This window comes from Meriones unguiculatus, chromosome 11 (genome assembly GCF_030254825.1).
Source record: "Meriones unguiculatus strain TT.TT164.6M chromosome 11, Bangor_MerUng_6.1, whole genome shotgun sequence".
NCBI lineage: Eukaryota > Metazoa > Chordata > Mammalia > Rodentia > Muridae > Meriones > Meriones unguiculatus.
In genome coordinates, this window is record NC_083359.1 from 110,617,875 (window position 1) to 110,632,515 (window position 14,641).

At 51.9% G+C, this 14,641-nt stretch overlaps 1 protein-coding gene across 2 annotated transcripts in view; it reads left to right on the plus strand.

Moving 5' to 3' along the window:
- Kcnh1 (potassium voltage-gated channel subfamily H member 1) overlaps nt 1-14,641 on the plus strand; it is a 261,141-nt gene that overhangs the window by 62,285 nt on the left and 184,215 nt on the right. Inside the window, exon 6 of one of the 2 annotated variants that reach the window (XM_060364945.1) lies at nt 5,144-5,617. In XM_060364945.1, coding sequence (XP_060220928.1) covers nt 5,144-5,617 — 474 coding nt within the window. The remainder of the gene's footprint in view (nt 1-5,143; nt 5,618-14,641) is intronic. The other variant, XM_060364946.1, reaches the window with a different exon arrangement.

The following is a 14,641-nucleotide window of genomic DNA, read 5'->3' on the forward strand; positions in this document are numbered from 1 at the left end:
TCTCTCTCTCTTTTTAATGTTACTTCCTGTCGACTGGTTGCTTGCTCTGCCTCCTGACCTGTGGTTGACTTTATGTAATCCTCTTTACAGACCGCTCTTGGATGAAAGGCGTGTGCTAGGGCTGAGCCACACCACAACTAGAAACAGGTTTTCTCCATATATATAGCCTCGAGGTTCACAGTGTGATCAAGTATCCTGCAGCAGGATAGTGCTGCTGCTTTGTCTGTAAGGAGCAAAGTGTCTGTGAATGCTTTGGCCTGGGTCTTCACCTGAGCGTGTTGTGGACTTAAAGCTTACGAGTGTGATCACTTAGTGACAGGGCAGCTGCTCAATGAGTGCCGTAAGCTGCCACAGTCTTCTGGGGTGGCCACTCCATTTTCCCTTCCTGCCCGATGGTGCATGAAGGCCACCAGCATCTTGTACTAACACGGCCTTTCACCTTGGCTGTTCTCACAGGTGTGCGGGAACATGTCCTGTGGTTTCTGTGTTTCCCTAGTGGCTGGGTGCTCATTTATTTGCTCTCTGTAACTCCACACTGGCTACACTTTCTCCCGATTGGACCGTTTTTTTCTCTTGTTGAGTTTGAGATGGTGTACTGCAGATCACGTGTCCTGGGTGCTGGTGTCTGTTGATTCCGCTTTGCGGTGTCTTCTCTGATGGGCCTGTCTCTCTTCCTTGTGAAGCCCAGTGTGTCTGCTCTTCATTACTGGATCATGGTTTTGCCATTGAGTCCAGGATCCTAAAGCTTCTCTCGTACATTTTACACCAGTATCCAGTGAAGTGTGAGTTCACTTTTAGCCAAGGTGTGAAGCACAGGTAAGTGTCTGCATTGGCCTGTGTTCACATGCCCTAGTCACTTGGGCATGGCTATGTGAACCTTTCCCTACATCCTCCGTTTTGTTCCATTTTCTGTGTCTAGGCTTCTGCTGCTGACACAGCCTCAATTCCAGCAGGTTGTCCTGAACTCACCTATGCCACTCCCCAACTTTCTTCTCTACTGTGGTATGGGTGATACTCAAGTTACCCCCAGAAGTGAGAGAAACAAAACCAAGAAACCTACATATGTTTAATGTATTTAATGTATATTTGGCAAGTTTCAACTACTTTACTTTATGGAAAATAGCTTCAGGCATTCTAATTCTTTTGCCCTTCCTCATAGTTTTAGGATGGTTTATGAGCAGATGCATCTACAAATATTCTCGCTAGCATTTTGATGGGAACTGTGCTAAACTTAGATGTCCATTTGGGGAGAACGGATATCTTTAGTGTGTTGGCTCTTCCGAGGTCTGAGAGCGGTGCCTCCTCATTTCTTGGCTCTGTTCCATCAACATGTTGTTGTTTTCGACATTTGAGTGCGACACGTTTTTCTATGTTTACACCCACGTGTTTTTCAGCGGTTATAAATGGTAGTGTAGCATTTTGGTGCTCAAGGCTGTGGTGTGGGAATGCAATGACTTTGCTACTTCTCTTGTCTTGTTGAACTTGCTAATTGCCCTGCTCATTCTGCAGGTTTCTCTGCACATGCTCAGAGAAGGCCTGCAGAGGCCACCGTGCTCTCTGCCGGTAGTGAAGCTTGCTCTCTGCTCTGAGTGTCCGTTCTTTCCTGCTGTGCTTTGCTGTGGTAGTGAGACAGTGCGGAGTGAGAGCGTGAGCACGTGCCTTGCCTTTCTCACCTCAGTGGGAAGCACGTGGGTTTCATCATGAAGTAGGTTAGCTGTGGGCCACAGAGCCTGTTGCTCCCCACCCTGTCTTTCTCTTTCCTGTCTTCCATCTCCATCCCTGTCTTTCTCATTTCCTTTGTAAAATTTAAGAAATTTCCCCATATTCCTATTTCTAAGTTTTTTTTTAATATAATGAATGAGTACTTAATTTTATCAATCACTGAGTTTTCAGACATTGAATTAGCTTACACTTCTGAAATATGCTGCTATAGTAATTCATTTTTGAACACTGCTAAATGCTGTCTGCTGCCAGCTGTTAAGGACTTTTGTATATATGTTTCTGAGGGATGTCTGTCTTTGGTTTGGGAATCAAGGTAACTAATTTCACAGAGTGGATTGAGAAGCAGTCCTTCTGCTTGCATTTTCTGAAAGAAATTGTGTAACATTGCTGTGAATTCATCTTTAAATTTGGAGATGTTATTTGTTAAAACACCCGGGCCTGAAGAGACCTACTTTGACAATTTGAGCAGTATGAATGCTCCCTTTGGTTCGGGGCTGCGAGTTGACCCAATGTGTGTCTTGGGAGCCATCTGTTGAAGCCTCTGAGTGTGGAGTTGTCACTGCTGTCCTTTGTTGTCCCTGGTGTTCCCAGTGATGGTCTTGAACCCATTTCTCACTGGTCACTTGCTTTCCTTTGTCAGTTTATGCTGTTTCTATTTTATATTTTGGTGCTGGGGATTGAACCTGGGGCCTTGCTCTCCAAGTGTAATTCACCTGCCATGCAGTCCCAGAGTTACTTTATCATCCTTCCAAACCCCAGCTCTTCTCTCTTCTCTTGGTTTGGCTTCCATCAACCCTGCTGCTTATTATTCCCCTGCCTGTTCCGCTTCAGCTTCTTCTTCCTATTGGCTGGAGACCCCGTGTCCGCACATCTCCCTTTCGGCTCTGCCTCAGCAGCAGCACGCAGCTTCTGATGGGTTGAGTTCTCATTCCCACTGAATTCAGTGTATTTTGGGCTGTCTCCATGCTCCGCCCTCTGGCCCGTGGATTATTGAAGAACGCACTGTTTAGTTTTCAAGTGTTTGTATATTTTCTTGCTGTCTTTCCATGAGCGATCTGCAGTGTGTGGGGTGGAGGACAGATGCTGTGCAGTTTCCTGTTCAGTGTTTGGGGCTGCCTGGCGGACTAGCACGAGGCTCTTCTGCTAATGCTCTATGCTCCTTTGATGAGATTGCATCCTGCCCCTGTGGGAAGAGACTTCTATCAGGAAAAACCCTACTGCTTTTTGGTCTCATCAAATTCAGTGTCCTTGTGAATTCTCCCGCTCTCCCCCTTCTTCCTTCCCTCCTTCCTTCTTCATGCTAAGGATGGAATCCAAGGTCTTATGCAAACTTGCAACCACCACTGAGCTGAATCATCCATCATCCTTGCTCATTTTCTGCCTATCATTCCTTGAGAGATGCACTGCGGACGGGCTGGTTTCCCTGAGTTTTTGGTTCATGCACTCTGAAATTCTTTTCAGTGGGTTCATGGAGGGTTAGCCTGTCTTCCTGGGGGCTTGGTCCTTTTGCAGCACTGTGCCCTTCCCTCTGAGGTGCAGTGTCCATGTCTGTCACAGAACAGGAACTGCACAAAATTCCAGTTGTGTTTAACGTGAAGTTACCTAACTCCTCCCTCCTCCTGAGGCTCTGCTGCTGAGGGCACCCACTGGACCACTGGATTTCTTTTTTTTTTTTTTTTTTTTTATAGTGGCTATTGTACCAGGGAGCTGAAGCTTCTGTCTGGCTCTTCTTTGTATCCGCTCTTTGTGCCAGCCTTTTCCAGGTTTCTATTTGTTTTTCAGCTTGTCCAAGAAATCTCATGTCAGATGGCCTCTGACGTCTTTGCCAGTTTTTGGTGCTGGCATCTACTGATTAACTACTTTTCACCCAGTTTGCTATTTCTGTGGTTCTTTGTGTAAAGAATCTGGCACTTGTGGATCTGAGCATTTTGACTATTGACTTTAGATCTCTCAGAGCTTTGCTTCGGGCGGTTTTCATATAACATAGCAGGGTACAGGGCAGGCGTCTCCCGGTTTTTTGTCCAACATGGGTCAAGAGCACTCTGTCTGTCCTCACACTGCGGGATTCACTGTGCAGCCCAGGCTAGCCTTAAACGTGCAGTCCTTCTGCCTAGGCCTTCTGGCATCACAGGCCTGAGCCCCTGTGCCTGGCAGGGTGTCTCACTGCATGGTGACCGGGTGCTTCCTCCTCCTCTCCTCACACTGACACCAGTCTGGGTTGTGGGTACCTCAAACTGCCCGGGTGGTGGGATCTCAGGCTCCCTCCTCTGAGCGATTCTCCTCTGCAGGGAGAGAGGGCAGCTGCTCCCAGTAAGTGCAGGACACAGTAATCCTGTAGCACTGGCTCCAGCAGCAGCCATTGTGAGAGCGCTTTCTGTTCTCGGGAGCCGCGTGCTGCCTTGTCCTTTGGCTGGAGCGAGAGCGTTTGTTGGAGAGTGGCATTGTCTGGGTGCCTTGGTATTTCCAGGTTACTCTTCCATCCTGAGCCACAAAGTCAGGGGCGTCCTGCTGTGGCTCTGTTCCTACTCCATCCTTTTAGTTGGTTTTGTTTTGTTCTTTGAGCCCAAGCTTCCCTTCGTGGTGGAGGGGAACAGACGGGGTCTCTTGTGTCTCAGGTTGGCCTCAAGCTCCCTGTGTTGCCGAGATCTCAAACTCCTGATTCTGCTGTCTTCCTCTCTCGTTCTCCAGTGTTGGGCTCACAGGCAGGCACAGCCTCACCTGGCTCTTGTGGTTCTGAGGTTCAAGCCCAGAGCTTTTCACAGGCTGGGGGAGCGCAGTTCTGGCTTAGCTAGACATACTCCCTATACTTTCTCAATTGCTCTAGTGAGAAGTCCTTTCCACAGGAAGAGAAATTCCAGCTCAAGCTCAGAACAGCTGTGTGCCCAGGTGAAGTCTCTCACCCTCCCCCTTTCTGAGGAAGGAAGATCACATCAGCCCTCAGCATAGAGCAGCCCTCAGTGTGTGCATGAGACTGAGCTCCAAGTGGGTCGGCCTGTGCCCTTCCTTCACAGCCAGAGGCCCAGGACCGACACCACACTGTTCCCGGCACAGTGTTTATATAAATATCGACTGAACGAGCTTGCTTGATTCTCCTGCTCAGCTTCTCACCCGTCACATATAAAACTGGCTAGCGGGAAACAAGCGAACAAGGTTGTGTTTAGAAATGAGCAAGACAACATGTGCATTTGAACTGTTTAGCACACTGCTTGGTTTGCAGCTGCCGGCCAACAGCCTGCCACCCTTTCCGAGCAAGCCCTTCTGTTATCATGCCCGCATAAGTTCTCCTGGTCCCCTTCAGCGTGTTCGTAGCTGCTGATCTGTTCACAGCGCTGTTAGCATTAGCCACTGGCCGGCAGGGCCCGGTGCTGGTGCTTCCGTTAGCTCCTAACTCTGCCTCTCTCGGTGCTGTTTTTCTGCACAGGTCCTGCAGCTGGGCTCAGACATCCTTCCACAGTACAAGCAAGAAGCTCCAAAGACACCCCCCCACATCATCTTACACTACTGCGTCTTTAAGACCACGTGGGATTGGATCATCTTGATCTTGACCTTCTACACGGCCATCCTGGTCCCTTACAACGTGTCCTTTAAGACCAGGCAGAATAATGTGGCCTGGCTGGTGGTGGACAGCATCGTGGACGTGATCTTCTTAGTGGACATTGTCCTGAACTTCCACACCACCTTTGTGGGGCCGGCGGGGGAGGTGATCTCTGACCCCAAACTTATCCGAATGAACTACCTGAAGACGTGGTTTGTCATTGACCTCCTGTCCTGCTTGCCGTACGACGTCATCAACGCTTTTGAGAACGTGGATGAGGTTAGTGCCTTTATGGGTGATCCAGGGAAGATTGGTTTTGCTGATCAGATTCCGCCACCACTGGAGGGGAGAGAGAGTCAGGTACATCCCTCAAATCTCCGACCTTGTTGTCATGTCTTTAAAGCTGAATGAAATGCGGGTGGTCGCAAGAGTCTGTAGGGTGGGCGGGCGGCAGCATGCCGACGGCACAGGGAGCATGCACCAGGGATATCCTGCCTGCCGTCCCTGTCCTTTGGGGGCCCGCATGTCAGTGAGGGGTGGAAGAGGCCAAAGGCTCGCTCTTCGCCCCTGGGGAATGCCGCTCGCTGCTGGCTCGGGTGGAGGCTGCCGGGGTGTGCATGGCCGCCGAACCAGGGAACCTTGTCTTGGGCACTCAGCTGCTGGATGTTGGCCTGTTCTTTGTCTGCCTTCCACACTGGCTGTTCCGAGGGCTGTTTGCTGGTGGGAACGGATGCGAGTCCCTCTCACTCTGTTTTCTGGGTGAATGTTGCCGTGAGTCCTGTCTTCACTGGTGTCGCTTTTGAGGCGATTGTGAGCCAGGTCCCCCACGTGGGCACTGGGGTTGGATGGAGGCTGCTCTCGTAATGGCGTTGGGACTGGGGTGTTCTCCTGAGGCAGCTGTGGCAGGAAGGGCCTGTGGGCTGGTTAGGTCTTCTTTGGAAAAGTGGGGGTGCCAAGCCACTGCAAAGAGCTGGCTGGGGCTCGGTGGGGTCCCCTCCACGTGGGATTAAGATAAAGCAGCCCGCTCAGCACAGGCCCTCATTGTCTCAGATTACAGAGGGCCAGGGGATTAACTGGGAGCTTCTAGGCAGCCATCTGGAGGCCACTCTTGGCCTGGCACACCCCCTGGGGGTGTGGGCAGCAGGGAAGGGAGAACCTACTCCCAGGAAGGGTAGGAAGCCCTGGCTGACAGCATCACCATGCCTCTGCCGCCATGTCAGCAGCAGCCGGTGCTGAGGACATCAGCTGCTTCCTGTGGGGAAACCAAGCAGCCGTTTGCTCTCCCCCTGAGGGGCAGCTTTCCTATGTGCCAAGGTTAGAGGTGGAGGGCATTGTGTGGACCCAGAGCAGCCCAACGGTGTCAGCTGTATTTAAACGTAGGTTTGAGACTGTTAAATGTTCCTGCCTGAGCCTGCTCAGTGCCGGGATTACAGGGCTAATTCCTGGATGGCTTCTGTGAGTTTTGTAAGGTTAAATGAATCTAGACAGATCATCTACAAGCTTAGGATTGCCTCTGAAGAGAGTGCTGGCACTTTATATGGAACATTTTATATACACACGGGAAGTTAAATTTTATATTGAAACAAGCCAATAAGCAAACGCTTGAGGAGCTGTGAGAGCGCTCAGCGAGTAGGAATGTTTGTGAGAGCAGGAGGACTGAACCTGGTCCATAGCACACAGGTTAAAAACAAAAAGAGAAAGGGAGAGCCTGGCACAGCTGCGCCTGCGCGCGGCCCAGTGCTGGGAGTGCAGAGAAGTGAACCCTGGGAGCCTGCTGACCAGCCTGCTGACCAGCCTGCCTCCTGGAACCGAGCTTCAGCCTCAGCGAGAGCCTGGCTCGAAAACATAAGGCGTTGCCGGGTGGTGGCGGCACCGGGAGGGGGTGGCTGTGGCACCGGGAGGGGGTGGGGGTGGCACCGGGTGGAGGTGGCACTGCATGGTAGCACACCTTTAATCCCAGCATCGGGAAACAGAGGCAGGAGGATCTCTGTGAATTTGAGGCCAGGGTGGTCTTCAGAGTGAGTTCCAGGATGGCCAGGGCTACACAGAGAAGTCCTGTCTTGAAAAACAAAAAAGGTGTTGAGAGCAGAGGAAGATAACAGATGTCTTCCTTCCGTATACAGTGCACAGCTATGCGTTCACACATGCTCACGTATGCCATCTATACACTGTACACGTGTATACACATGTATACACACACACACACCACACACACACACACTCTCAGCCACGTAGCTGGTAATGAGCCATGTGCTAGCGATGGCAGTGGTGTTGGGACTTTGAGCCAGCTAGGGCAGCTCTTCAGCCTCCGAGGGTTCACAGTGGGGCATGCAGAGCTGCAATCCTGTGTGAGAAGGTGGCTCCGCGGCCTGGGGCTAACCGCGCAGGGAGCTCGTTCCCAGGAGCTGGGCATGCCGGGTGGCAGTGACCGCTCCGCTCCGAGCTCCCGGTGCGTGGGGTAGGAGGTCAGCTGTGGTCGTGTGGGTGGACCGCCTCACTCACCATCACAAGCAGCAGCTGCTGGGACACGGGACCAGGCAGGGCACCGTTTCAAAGCTTTGCGTGACCTCTGAAAGTGTGCCTTTCACACCAGCCTCGATGTGTAGGGCGATGTTTGAGGAAGCTGGGGGCAGGGTCGCTGTCCTCCTCCCCTCCTCCTCCTCCACACTGCCTTCCCTGCCAGCTCCATGCTCACATCTGTTCTTCATTGCTCTCTTCTCCAGATGCTCTTTGTTAAAACAAGAGGCCTTACCTTTGCCCTCTGCCCTGCAGTGCTAGGGAGGAAAGTGTAAAGGCAGATGTGCAGCAGAGGGTGAATGGGGGATCCTGGCCCTCAGAGCTGGATGGGGCCTTCTGAGCTCGCTGCTAGGAGAGCAGACGCAGGGACCTGCCTTCCTCGAGGTCTCTAGTAACTCACTCACAGAACCACTGGGCACCCTGCCCTGCTCCACAGCTGAGAAAGCAGGAGCACCCTGGGGAGAGCACACCCATTAGAAGCTTCTCACGTGTGTGCCCACCCGGGGCTCCTGAAATGTTAGGAGAAGCTGGGTGTCCGGCATGGGGAGGAGGCTGGCTGGTCTGGTGTCTGAGGAGGGCAGGCCCCTGGTCCCTGAGGTGCCCATAAATGAAAAGCTACTGTTAGCCGAATGGGAGGGAAGGGCCAGGTCCGTGGCAGGTAGAGGCTGGGAGGCCACCGGGGCGTCCCACTGCTTTCCCTCACGCCAGCCTTGGGAACAGTGTGGGGAAGGCCCTGCGGGTGGTGCTCTGAGTAGCGGCTTAGGGCCTCAGGCTCCACACCTCTCGCTGTACCCTTGGCCGAGGCTGCAGCACTGCTGATCTAAGGCCGCGGCTCCCTGTGCTCCGGATTCTCACTCTGGGAGAGTGTAGCAAGAGTGAGGGAACCACTGACTCATTTGTCATAAATACGTGGAGCCTAATTGTCCCTGGTGTCTTTACAGTCATGCCAGTGGGCCGTGTGCCAGGGAAGACCACCAAAGAAGACAAGACAGCAGCAGCGTGTGCGTGCGCGCGCGTGTGTGTGCGTGCGCGTGTGTGCGTGTGTGTGTGTGTGTGTGTGTGTGTGTGTGTGTGTGCGTGCGTGTGTGTGCGTGTGTGCGCGCGTACGCTCTTCCATGCTTCTGGTGCAGAGTCTTGAAGGGAAAAGACTGGACCCAGCTCAGGCTGGACTCAAGAAAGAGCTGGACAGAGTTTTTAACGCCCATGGCCTTGTGTCCAGCTTGTGGACACTGGCCTCCTGGTGGTTTGAACCGAAAAATGACCCTTTTGTTTCCCCTGCCTTGCTTATGTAGATAGTCCCCATTTGCGTCATTCTCCGGCTGTGGGTGATCATCGGCTCTGGAGGCCATTTGTGAACACATCTGCAGTAGTTCAGCTCAGGGTTAGAGGACAGAAGGTCTGGAGCCTGGCGAGCCGAGGCTGGGAAGGGGCGTGTTGGCCCCGTGGCCGATCGTTGGCCTGGCACGCTTCCTGGACTAAAGCTGGGTCGTGAGGGCCAAGTGTCCTCCTCCTAAGCAGACCTGGTGCTTGCTGCTCCTGCATTGTGGACTTGCAGAGGGAGAGGGCCAGTCATGGTGCCTCTGGGTCCCTGCACTGGTGTGCTGGCCAGAGGAGCTGTCTTCCTCCTCTGCTGACGCCGGTGCCAGCACCCCGCTGGGTCTCCCCGGGGTGAGGCATGCTTTCTTCCTCTCCTCAGTGTCTTGCCTCGTTGGGCACCTTCCTCTGCCTGTGCTTCCTCTTGTGCCTCACTGGAGGCCTGGGTGCCCAGGAAGACCATGCTTTAGTTCTTAGACCCTTGTTACCTCCTGTCACTGTGAATCACTGTTGCCTGGAAACCGCATGGGTCAGCCTTCTGCTGTTGAAGAAGCCAGCTGCAGACTGGCACCATGGTGCAGGCCTAAGGCAGAAGGACAGTGAGTTCAAGGCCACTGTCCATACACAGTATAACCCTGCCTCAAAAAAAAAAAATACCAAGATAAGTCTGGCTTAGTGTTGAAGGCCTCTGATCTCAGCTACTCAGAAGGCTGAAGCAGGAGAACCATGAGATTGAGGGCTGGAGAGTGTAGCCTGAGCTGTAGCGTGTAGCCTGGGCTGTGTGTAGAGTATAGCCTGGGCTGGAGAGTGTAGCCTGGGCTGTGTGTAGAGTGTAGCCTCAGCTGGAGACTGAGACCCTGTGTCAGCATCACCACCTCCCTCAGATTGTTTTCTGAACCACAGTATCGGCCCTTGTGAAGGCCATGGCACCTCTGCTTGAACAGATTCCCACCCTGCACGTGGGTCAGGAAGAAAACAGGTGAAAAAACGATAAATAGAAACCAACGTTCCAGACTGTGCTGTCGGCAGTGGCATCCACGCCACCTCTAAAGTTAGACGTTGGCCATTGCTGTTATCATGAAAGAAACGTCCACATCCCTGGCCCTTCCTGCCGAATGATACCCCGGTCAAGGGATGACATGTTGCGTCTGATTCTCTGTTTTACCGACATGGCTGAGTAGCAGAAATCCTTCGCCCAGCCGTGAAGCCCGGGGGGGGGGGGGGAGGGGGCAGCGTCAGGAACGCTGCAGTGTGAGTTAGTGTCTGTCTCTTGTGCCTCCAGACATGGCGACTTGCCCGAGGGGTCACTGACGGGTGGCAAGGAGCTGCTGCAGGTGCTGAGAAGGGTGAGGCTGCAGCTACAGGCCTCGCCTCACTCTTCCGCCATGTGCAGGGCCCAGAGGAGGTGACTCCAAGGCGGAGCGTGCTAGTGCCTGCTGACATGGCCAGTGCTCCTCTGAGACAGTTTTCCAGAGTTGCTGTTACAGGGAAACCAAGGTCTAAGCCTATCTCGGACCATTGTTCTTCAAGGGAAAAGTCACCTCACCGTGGAAAAACACATAATCACACACTGCTAAGTGAAAGAAGTCTCCTTGCTCTCGGATCCCCGTGTTAGGAGTCTCTGAGAAAGGCAGAAGTGTGGAGAGGGGAGAGAGGAGTGCTTGCCAGGAATTTGGAGGGAAGGAGGAGTAGGCAGCGCCCAGAGGAGGAACAGGGCAGAGGAGGGATGCACTGTTTGTTGGAGTCTAGGCTGCTGGCTGCCTAGAAACACTTTTCTAAGTTTCTGCTTCTGTTGTTTCTTCTGAGAATTCAGCCCTTGGGCTAATTCCTGTTTTGATGTAGACACCCTCCTTCTTTTCCCCTTAAGAGTCTGTCTTCCTTATCCTTGAGCAGTGCTGGGATGGCGTGCCTAGCATTGGCCACCTCTGTCAGGGACCTTCTGGGTGGAGGGAACTCTCGAGCTGGTTCACACAGACACGGCAAGGACAACACAGCGTCAGGGGGCAGCAGACTTCCGATGGGGACTGGGATTGGGGCCTGGCCAGCCTTCCCGTGAGGTGGAGTAGGCTTTTGCTCAGAGCATGACACAGAGAAAGGTGGAAAGCCTTGTGTGAGTGCTGAGCCTTGGCTGAGAGTGGTAGTGGCCTGTGGTGGCTGCAGAAGACAGATTCCCGGCTCCCGCCCTGCTTCTCCCTCTCACCCTGGTGGTCCTCACTGGGCCCAGAGACCAGACGGAGGGTAGGTTAAGAGGCTCGCAAGGGCAAGGGCCTGCACGGAGGCTCAGGTGTCGCCATGCCTTTGCTGGGAAGAGGCAGATTGTGTTCTCACTGCGTGGGTCTTATCCTGTCTCTCCTCCTCTTTTATTTACTGTACTTGTTTATTTAAAAAGAGAATACCATGCTCTGCTAATGGGCCATGTGAAAACAGGCTGCAGACCAACCCTGGCTGACCTTTCTGTTCCAGGCACTTGTCAGTATTGGAAAGGTGTCTGTCTCTTCCTAGCACTGACTCCTTCCCTTACCTCAGCCCCAAGGACAGATTAACCCTTCACTCTCCATCCTCTGTCTTTTTTATACCTTCTCTATATTTTCTAACCTTTTGCCTGTCCATACTTCTTAAAAATTTATTTATATTTTCATTAATTACACTTTATTCACTTTGTATCCCCACTGTAGCTCCCTCCCTCACCCCCTCCCAACCCTATCTTCCCTCTCTTTTTTCCTCCCATGCCCCTCCCCAAGTCCACTGATAGGGGAGGTCCTCCTCCCCTTCCCTCTGACCCTATCCTATCAGGTCTCGTCAGGACTAGCTGCATTGTCTTTCTCTGTGGCCTGGTAAGGCTGCTCCCCTCTCAGGGGGAGGTGATCAAAGAGCCAGCCACTGAGTTCATGTCAGAGACAGCCCCTGACCCCCTTACTAGGGAACCCACTTGGACACTGAGCTGCCATGGTCTACATCTGTGCAGGGGTTCTAGGTTATCTCCATGCATGGTCCTTGGTTGGAGAATCAGTCTCAGAAAAGAGGGCTGGGCCCAGATTTTTTGGTTCTGTTGCTCTCCTTATGGAACTCCTGTCCCTTCTGGGTCTTCCCATCTCCCCCTTCTTTTGTAGATTCCCTGAACTCTGCCCAAAGTTTGGCTATGAGTCTCAGCATCTACTTCAATACCTTGCTGAGTAATTGCCTGTCCATACTTGATTCTGGTTTTCTTTTTCCTTTTGAGGAGATGTACAGGCTGCTAATTGGAGGATTAGCTTGGCTCACAGTTCTAGAGACTGAAGTTGGAGTCCTGTTGGCTTGGGTCTCTGTAAGGAGGCCGGGCTGGTGAACACATCTTAGAGAAGCAAGAGTGAGAGGAGGGACCTCATAGTCACCTTCATGAGGACACATCCCCAGGATGACCTGAGGACCACCACTAGCACCCCTCCCCCCACAGTGCTGGGGACCTAACATAGGAGCTGCTGGGATTCTCATCTGCATAACGGTAGTTCTCATTCTTTCCAAGTTAGAACTGCCATTTGGCCTATTTTATACTTTAAGTTTTCTGCTGATATTCTCAATTCTGCCTTTTACTTGTCAGAAACGGTGAGTATAATTATCTTAATATCTTCTTTAAATAACCTTGCAATCTAGACCTGTCTCTGCAGGTCTCTGCCTCCTCTATTCCTTTGTGTCTTTTATTGCTCATGTACATTTTTTCCTTATGTGAGGTTTAATTTTGATTATGTACTAGATACTCTGTGGAAATTAAAGAAATATTTTTTAGAGTACAAGCATCATGCTTCTTTAGAGAATATCCCATTTAAAAAAAAAATCACATTTATATACTCTGTCTTTATACACACCCAAAGAGAAAATCAGGTTCCATTACAGATGGTTGTGAGCCACCATGTGGTTTCTGGGAATTGAACTCAGGACCTCTGGAAGAGCGGTCAGTATTCTTAACTACTGAGCCATCTCTCCAGCCCGAATATCCATTTTTTTGTGCACAGCTGAGATCATAGCAACAGCCCCGCTTGGACACCAGCTGAATAGTGAGTGCAAGCTGTTTCTAGTTGCCTTCAGTCTCTCAGCTAAGAGCAGAGGTATCAGGATCCCTCTGTCACCTCCAGACGTTTGCCTGTGCTTCCTTAAATCCAAGAGGCTGCTGGAAGCTGTCTCAGGCCTTCCGCCTTCCACTTCGCCCTGGAATTGGCAAGGATTCCATGGGTAGCTGCCTGGCTGCTGAACACATGCTCTGAGTGTGCATTGCCCGTGCTTCAGGCCCATAATCCCCTGCTGCACAGAGGTCTTGTTGATGTGTTCACGCTGACTAAAAGGCAGTCTGTGTGGGTTCCTTGTTGTGCTTAGAAAAAGAATCCATGTGAATTTGTTAGTCTGCTTACCAGAAAACGTCAGTAACTTCTTAGGGAGAAACATTGAGCCGTGTGTCCCCATCGCACTAATCTAGATGTTAAAGGGCCTGATGCATATCCTCTGCCCACCTGTCAATAAAATTATAAAAGTCTGCAACGGCCCATGCTGGTTTTCTTACAGCTTGCCATTCACAGCCATAATTTAAAAAGCACCGCCTGTTAAATAGGTCAGAACTAGAGCCCTGTTGGTTTCCTGTTGGTCCCATTACCAGTACGACCTGGTCTGTGTCCTCTTCCCTGCTCCAGGACCTTAAGCAATGGACTGTGACTCATTCATTGCTCAGCCTGCTCCTGGGCTATGGTATCCTCCCAGTGTGGGGTTAGGGGGAAAGGGGCTGGATGAGTGAAGGGAGGGCCAGCATGGCAGCGCCTGGCACAGCTGACCCCGTGAACCAGCGTGCCTTCTCTTTGTATTCATTTACACTCATCTGTCCTTGACCGGTGACCAGTGTTGTTGGGTCCCTTGAGGTCTTCTCAACTCCACATCTGCTTCTCAAGGTGTTTATAATCCTTTCTGGCTTAGCTCGGATGTCTTTTCCCTCGTGATTTCTAGCCGATTCCTCCGAGCCAGGTGCCCTGGGTGTGGCTCTGGTCCACCTTATCCTGCAGACACGCAGACCATCATTTATGACTCTAGAACCAACACCTGAGGAGTAGGAGTTCTAAAAACTCATCCCATGGCAGTGTCTGCTGACCTGAACATCCTCGGAGCCTCTGAGCTGCCGGATATGCGCTGGTACTTGGCGTGTGCTTGTGGAGGGGCTCGGCGTGCTTGAAGGAGCCGCCCAGGGCCGCTTAGGGGTGCTTGGTCAGGAGGCATGGACACCAGCTGAGCCTACAGAATTGGGGTCAGGTATTCGGGGCCTGTTTACATAGTTGTGGGTACTGTAAATTTGGAGAGTGTACTCTGCATATCTCGTGTGTGTGTGTGTGTGTGTGTGTGTGTGTGTGTGTGTGTATGTGTATGTGTGTCCTTGTGCAGGCGCGTGGAGGCCAGACGAGGACATTATGTGTCTTTCTATTTAGACTTCTGCCCTATTCCCTGAAGGCAGGGTGTCATGTGTTTTTATTTTAATGGAATAAATTTAGCAGATGAAGAGAAGGCGGCAGAGCCAGGCTTGTCAGTAATGGCTTTAATTTC